Below are 8,125 nucleotides of genomic sequence, written 5' to 3' on the forward strand. Positions count from 1 at the left end.
CTAAAAAGCTTATAAACAATCAGGTTTAAACTAAAAGAGCTTTACAAAAAAGTAACACAATGAAATATGTTTGGAGTTTTATTTGAGTTATTAATTTAAATGTTTTGTCTAAGAGATGCTGATTTGAAACCGTTGTTACATACAGTTACGGCATTTCCTGTTTCTGCCGGAGAAAGGGGAGTTTGTCCCAAAGCTTGCTGCTGTATTTACTCCCTCCATCTGACAGGAGGAAGCCTCGTTGAGCTGCGAGTGTGGCTACAGACAGAGGCCGTTTCTCAATCGCGAGGATGCTTGCTTGGTAGCACATGTCTTCCGAGTCACTTGCTCCAGAAGCTAGGCAAGAATCCTTCCTGGCATTCGGAAAGAGTGGAACAGGCTAGCAAGTGTGCAGGTGTGCGTCATATGAGAGGCCCCGCCTTACATTTTCCGCCACAGATTTGGGGAAATTGGTCTGTGCGCAAAGCATTGTGGGGATTTGAAGGACGCAAAGTCTACCCATGTGCAGCCTCGAAATTACCCCCAGACCAAGGACGCGGCCTCGGTGGAATTCCAAGTATGCTGGAGATTGGAACAGTCCTTCGGCGGCACTCGATGACGTAGTATCCTTGAAATATTGGCTTGGAAGCCAGTTTCCTCACGATTGAGAAACGGCCAGAGTTCACTCCGTCACGGAGGGGTAGGGTCGAGGGAGTGGTTTGGGATTGGGCCTTAGTTTTTGGCACCCTCAGGAGCAACTTATCAGCTGACCTGAGAGTGCGAGTGCGAGTGGGCGTGTAGCTGTGTAACAGCTCAGAGAGGTAGGGCGGGGCCAGGCCATTGAGGGCTTTAAAAGTAAATAAAAGAGTTTTAAAATGAATACTCGAATGAACGGGCAGCCAGTGGAGTGAAGATAAAATGGGGGAAATGTGCTCGTGTTTGCGTGTACCAGTTAGGAGCCGTGCTGCTGCATTTTGCACAATCTGCAGACGAGCAAGGGAGGACGCACTTATCCCAAGCAAAAGCGGCCGTTAGATCAAGGAGTAAAAGGATAATGCATTCACCTGAGTCTGTTGCTAAAAGAATATCATTAAAAACTCTTAAAAGAGCTGATTCCGTGCTGATTCCGTGCTGTGCAAGGTTTTAAAACCAGATTGGAAGACCTCGAGTACCTTGTGCTCTTCCAGAAAAGCGAGAAGTTGACTGTATACAATCTTCTCTAGGATTTTGGACATAAAAGGCAATTTGGAAATGGGCCTAAAGTTTGCAAGAACTGTGGGATCCAGATTATGCATAAATGTATAACTGTGTTGTATTAAGATATTAATTATTGGTATCTATAATGCTTTTAATAACACCTAATTCGATTGAAATGACAATAAATCATGAGTTATTGTGTTATTGATATAAATATCGAGGTGTTTTTGCATCAACAGCTTTTCACAAAAAACATGTTGAAATCAGTTTAGTTTTATTCTTAAATATAACGTTATAATGTACTTTGCATGTAGTCTGTATTTTTTTCAGCATTTACTGCATTGAACACTAGTAACAGTTAATGCGGCCCTGTTTTGTGTTCCAGCACTGCTCTGCTGTAATGAACCGGACCCCCACAGACGGGTCTGGCTTTCCAAAACCCTCGAGTCGTTCCTGCCTCCGTCATTAACCAGCAGAGTGACTGTGTCCGCACAGGACGGATGCTCTTTTGGGCAAAGTGAAACAGGAGAGTATGACAAGGTGAGGGGGAGTCATGGTTATTTCAGTTTGTGACTACATTTGGCTTCGGTGTTCATCAAATTGAGTTTTTTCAAGGCCATGGTTAGAAATGAATGAAAACAGCAAGCCTTTGAACTGAAGGTAATAAGCCCAGCGGAAGAGACGAAAACAATTTATTCAAAAGAGGAGCCAAGAAAAGGCAGACAAAATGGTTGGGAGCTTTCAAAGCACTCATTGTGACTGATAATGGGCCAAAATATTGAAAACAGAAAAGCACAGACTCAAAGGTAGTGTAGGAAACGGTGTGAACAAAGGCTGAAAGGATTTAGAGTACAAACAGGCTGTACCGATTCAGGCTGTTTGTAGCAGAGGACAGATCTGTGGGGAGATTCTCAAGTTTTAGGTTTAGAGTTTGTGTTTGGTGAAGAAGAGCATGTTATTTTACAGACCTCCAGCATTTGTATTCATTAGGGGTGTAACGGTATACGTATTTGTACCGAAAATATTCGGTATGGGTCCTTTGGTTCGGTACACGTCTGTACGTGAATATCACCGGTACCAAAAGAAAAAAGACTGCAAACCCAACTCCCACTAGCATTTAAGCCTCCACCACTCGCAACAAGTTCAGACCGAGCCAAAGCTATTACAAACGCCAAATATCCTTATGTTGCTTGCTAACATGGCAACATAAGGATATTTGGCGTTTGTAATAGCTTTGGCTCGGTCTGAACTTGTTGCGAGTGGTGGAGGCTTAAATGCTAGTGGGAGTTGGGTTTGCAGTCNCACAAAGCAGTTTGAATTACACAACGAATTTTATTGGAAGACGTAATGTATACACTGTGACACTCACAACCGTGTCGGTCTAATGCAGAGTCGACTTCGTCTATTCCTTTATACGTACCTATGTAATACTACACTATACGTCGCCTGACATGAAATTACAATGGAGACTAGGCCAATAATACAACACCGTCTATAAATGTCATTCGAAAGAATTGGCGATTACAATATTAATCAGTCTAACGAGACTTCTAACCCCTCCACTATAAGATAATTACAAAACTGCAGGTGTGTCAGCCCACTAAAACGCCACAATACGCATCTAGTCCTAGTGGTTGATGTAAAAACAGTTCCCGGTTTTACATACGGGTTATCTGGTGATGGCGCCCGGCCGCTAAAAATAAATATCGGGTCTTAAAACTTCAACAACTGCCCCCCCACATCACCTCCATGCGGAGTCCACAGGACGGCTGGGTATTTGACACGTCGAGAAAAGTGCGAATTGTTTCCCCCTAGTGAAGATCCGCCCCTCCCAATGAAACACCTTGACATTAGTAATGACTTATGACCTTATGTACGAACTTCTCTTTATTAGTCCTTATGTAAAATCTTATGAAAACCTTAATGAAAGAAAAAGGTATGTGTCTACCATACAAAACCACTGTCCGTGTGAATAAAAACATGAAAATATTACCGAATAGTTCTTGAGTCTTGTGTCGTAGAACCACAGTAAAGACCTTCGAGAGAGTAGACGTGGGGTGTATTTTTTGTAGTGGCCTGACGTAAGAAAACATGAACAAGAATTTTTGGAAAGGAAACCTTATACAATACTTAACATTCCACCAGGAACCCACGAAATTTCCCCGCGGGGATTTATATTACTTAATAGTAATAATTAATAATAGACTTTGCTAAGATTATTGAAAATTTTGAAAAGGTCAGTGAACGGGTACGTAATCGTCGTCGTCCGGTAAGTGAAACTAAATAAGGCAATACTTGTACAGTATTAAAGCTGTTATTTATTTACGTTTGCAATAGAACATGTAAAATAGGTTGATAGGACTTGAAAGTTATAAAATTTTGCTCTAGAGAGAGAGAGGAGAGTAGACGCCACGCCCCCCCGGAAGTGTCTGTGCGACGTAAGAGAACGAGTCTGTATGACGTCGCGACACGTCACACGTGTGTCAAGACGGCCATTACTTATAATGTAAAACACATACTCCTTTGAAAAGGTGGTTTTTAAACAGCCTATTCAATAAAGGTTTTAGATAAGTGAAGTCCCAAATGCTTTCATTGACATTAGTCTAATGAGCAAAAAGTTTACACTTGCGGTCGCTTATCCGGATGAACTAAAAACATAACCGACCTAATGCATTGCGGCAATGTACATAAAGGCAATTTTGGTTTTGGACGAAGATCCGATGACAGGGCGTCGAGCGACGGAGGAGACAAGTCCTCGAGACAGCGTCGCCCCCCGTTGACGAAACGACGCCTCACGTATATTTCGTCTGAGAAAGTGTTGGTCACTGGATAGGATATAATGGCCGCCACACCAACGACGGCCTAAAAACCTGGGGGCGGATATATAACATGTCCGTAATCAGTATGGTGAGTGGTTTTAGGTGTGACCACAACGAACAATGGGAGATCACATACGGTGGTTCGTAAAATGAGACGGGTCGTCCACTTTTTGATTTCTCCCCGAAGTTTTAGGCCGTACGGACCTGTTCAATATACCCCCCAAGGTTTAGCCCGTCGATGTGTGTGGACCAGACGTCTAAACCTTGGGGGAGAAATCAAAAGTGGACCGACAGGGTCTCATTTTAAATGAAACCACTCGTAGTTTTGACATCTCACCCTTGTCGGTTTGTGGGTCACATAAACCAAGCTTCAACACATGGACAGGACCTAGCGTTTCAACATCACCCCCAACGGTATAGACCGTCCGCCTCTTATGGACGCAGACGACCTTGTTACAATACATCTCTTGTCACGTCTAGAAGGCGGAATCCATGTGTCCTTTTTGAATCACATTTGTATTCCCTTTTTTTTTCTTTTTTTTTTTTTTTTTCGTTTCTTGCTATTACATTTTATTTCGTTGTCAATTATCACATAATATCCGTGTGCATAACTTAGTTATTATGTGAAATAAAAATCCAGTGGAAAGTTTCGTACACAGTTACTAGTGGAATTTTATGTTATTTTTTGATTTTACTCACCGTAATGTTATGTTTGTACACAACTCCATCCTTTGGTGTCTCCTTTTATATGTAAGTTTTCTCGTAATTTCGCTCACTTCGGTCAAACTTTGTAAGAGAAAATCCAAACGAACTTTTATTTGTGCACAGACTACAAATATCGGTAGTAATTGACAGTCATAGTAACGAATTGTGGTAATTAAAGTCAGATCCACTCCTGTCTTAGACGGGGCAGTGATCATAAACCTATTAATGTATGCATTCAAACACTTTTTCTTTTACCAGCTGTATTCACCTTGCAAGTGCAACTATGTGGCTTTTATCCTGGATAAAGTGTTTAAGTCATGGATGTTTAACTTCTTCATATGTCTAATATTATAGTTCATTCAGAAGTATGACGCTGCGCTGTCAGTACGCTTCTCCATGTTTGTGATTGGTCGAATGCTCCAAATACCACCCCTTTAATGTGAACGCGCACCTAACTAGATAGGACACGGCTGGCTTGAGCGATCCACTTGATAACCCGCGTCGTAGTACAGTTTAGCGAGAGCGCGTATGTTTTGGATTAGGCCAACCGGCTAACTCAAACATATCCAGGTTAGGTTGAACCAGCTTCGTAGTATACCCCCCAGGTCTCCCTTGAAAAAGAGATCATTGATCTCAATGGGATTTCACATGGATAAATAAAGGTTTTGAATTGAATTGAATTAAAAAGATTCAGTAATGAGTCAATACTAGAGTTCATCAAAATGTAATGACTGCAGCCAGATTCGATGACTTAAAGGTAGGGTAGGTAATTCACTTCAGAAATACTTTTTGTTATATTCCATGGAATGCTCTTAACATCCCGATAGCAATGAATAAATTAAATGCTTTGACAATAAATATATACAAATATTTAATCTGTGGAAGCCGTGGTACTGTAAAAAGCAGGACCAATTATCTGAGCCGAAATAACTGGATGGCCTACCTGCCTGTCAGCTTTCCACCTCGTGCACAAACGTATCTCGTGCCCTCATTGGTCATGTGTGCGTTTGTGTGTGTTGGAGGGGGGGCTCTGTAAGGAAGGGGCGGATTTTTTTCAGTTGTGTACCTTCAAATTCTAGCGCACTCTTACCTACCCTACCTTTAAGGCTGGAAACTGAATGTGAGTTTCTGTGGTGGTGATCCTTCTCTACAGTAACTGCAGTCAAATAGTACTAAGAAAACACAAAAGACACCATAAGCACTTACTCAAAAAAAAAATGCACTGAGAATTAATTTGTAATATTACAATCTTACATTGTAAATGATTGCAGTCTTACAAAATTATAGATTTCATTGTACAATGTGGACACAGTTATTGATGTAAAGCAATTAACAATATGTTCAGACAATATCATTTAATCCTACATGTGCAGTGTCAGTGGTTCCCTTAAACAATAAATCATAACAATAACAAATAATAAATAAAAAGGGTGTGGGTAGCCAAAAGGAGCAAATAGTTTGGCTTTAAGGGGAAGAAGTTGAAAACCAAACGTTGATATATTAAATGTTAAAGGGTATGTTTGTCAGCGTGTGTGACCTAGTGGAGGGTTTCATGAGGTACTTTGCATTTAAAAACCTAGAGTTAACAAAAGGTGTACAGAGGAAATGTCCATGTTTGGCCATATGTTCCGCTCCTCTTTTTTTGCAAAGGGAAACAACCTACTTTATTTCCTTCTTCTAATCCGAGATAAAAACATGGGTCCCCAGGTCCTGCCGGGCTGAGGAACCACTAAAATGCCGAGTCTGCGGGGATTAGAGGACGAGGAGCCATTCAGTGGCCGCAGGGACGGCTTCTCAGGTGTGTCAAGATCAGGGTGAGCATGACTAAATGTAAAGTATTTTGATAAAGGAACAGCAATCTCCTCCCACAGGTCTTCAGGTTCAGCCTCAGGACAGTCATTCAGCACTGAGTTGACCACAGCATAGTTCTCAGAGCTGGACAGAGTGCAGGTGGAATAGACCACAACTCCCCCCGGACGCACCGCTGTCAGCGCAGACCTGCACAGAGTAGACAAACATTGCACTTCATGAGAAGGGGCTTCAAAAGAGGAACTCTACCGATTTCACACATCAAAGTCGGTTTGCAGGTCTTAGGGAGTACCACTGCATATGTGAACAAAGTTGTCTAAAGCCTTTTGTGGCTCGAGAGGGAGCTGTGAGAAGTCTGATAAATTGCCTCAAGTGATGGGTGTGAGGACGGCAAGGTGGAAAATGAAAGAAAAAATTGGTAGTGTGGAGTTAGTAAGAATTGAGACGTCTGTAGCTGCTCAGCTCAGCTAAAGGCTTGCTGCTCGAGGCTACATTAACCACAACTTACATAACATACAGATTTATGAATAAACTGTTGAATTGCATTGTGGGTAAGGTGGACAACAGGTATTGCAAAGGAATAAGGATGTGTGGAACACAAATATTACCTACAGTTCTGTACCATTTTATGCTTGGTTATAATTTCACACAATTATACAAATCTGCAATCAAATTGTCAGAGCCAATAGATTGATAGAAAAATGTAAACTATATTATATTAGTCCTTTTGGGTAATCATACGGTGCCACACAGCCATCATTATATAAATGAACAGATAACTGAAATACCCTACTAACAACAGCAACACCACATATTACTAAAGTGCTTTTATCATTTTCAGACAAACGGTTAAATCACATGAGTAATGACATGTAGGAAGTTAGGAGAGAACAACGAGGTTAACACATTTCAGACATCTCTTATCTTCAGTATTGGACTCACCTCAGCAGTTGAGCCTGGAGAGCAGGCAGCCTGGTTCTGTCCTTCAGTCTCTGTTCCCCCTGCTGGCTGCTGCTGGAATACAACCAGCTCCTGTCATTAGAACATGGAGCATCCACTAAAACCTGCAACACAGAGAGCACGAAATGTGAGTAGTTCGGAGTCTGAGAGTTCAAGAGTTTAAGTGCAGCATGAGACGAAAGGATCAAAGAAGAAAAGTGAAAGGGAAGGAGTAAGAACAAGTAAATAGTTAATAAGGGTAAAAGCAGACATAAATACTAGGGGTGTAAAGGTTCACAAACATTTTGGTTCGGTGCGTACCTCGGTTATTAGGTCACGGTTCGTTTTCGGTACAGCAGAAAAAATCATCACAAAAACATAAAATATTTTTGGGTTTTTTTTTATTATTATTAAACTGTGAATAATGTATTCACTCGAATAAATACAAAATATAATAACATAGACATTAAGGTGCAGCATTTCGATGAACTGAAATAATCTGTATTTGAAATGTACTGTACTAGTACTCACAAAACATAAACTATTAGTTTTGGGTTTTTAATTATTATTAAACACTCAAATAAATACAAAATATAATAAAATAAACATTAAGGTGCAGCATTTCGATGAACTGAAATAATCTGTATTTGGACTGTACTGTGCTAGTACCTAAGCAGCCA

At 41.0% G+C, this 8,125-nt stretch overlaps 2 protein-coding genes across 2 annotated transcripts in view; one reads left to right on the plus strand and one right to left on the minus strand.

Annotated features, from left to right (window-relative positions):
• LOC104951597 (putative methyltransferase NSUN3) overlaps positions 1–1,746 on the plus strand; it is a 4,614-nt gene extending 2,868 nt beyond the window's left edge. Inside the window, exon 4 of the mRNA XM_010778295.1 lies at positions 1,559–1,746. Coding sequence (XP_010776597.1) covers positions 1,559–1,746 — 188 coding nt within the window. The remainder of the gene's footprint in view (positions 1–1,558) is intronic.
• A 4,053-nt stretch (positions 1,747–5,799) lies between these two features.
• Positions 5,800–8,125, minus strand: part of LOC104951605 (uncharacterized) — a 4,756-nt gene continuing 2,430 nt past the window's right edge. The window contains exons 3-4 of the mRNA XM_010778307.1: positions 7,449–7,723; positions 5,800–6,695 (exon numbers count right to left, since the gene is read on the minus strand). Of these exons, the coding sequence (XP_010776609.1) occupies positions 6,362–6,695; positions 7,449–7,723 (609 nt within the window). The 3' untranslated portion in view covers positions 5,800–6,361. The remainder of the gene's footprint in view (positions 6,696–7,448; positions 7,724–8,125) is intronic.

This window comes from Notothenia coriiceps, unplaced genomic scaffold (assembly GCF_000735185.1).
Source record: "Notothenia coriiceps isolate Sejong01 unplaced genomic scaffold, NC01 NC01_scaffold00000339, whole genome shotgun sequence".
NCBI classification, from domain to species: Eukaryota; Metazoa; Chordata; class Actinopteri; order Perciformes; family Nototheniidae; genus Notothenia; species Notothenia coriiceps.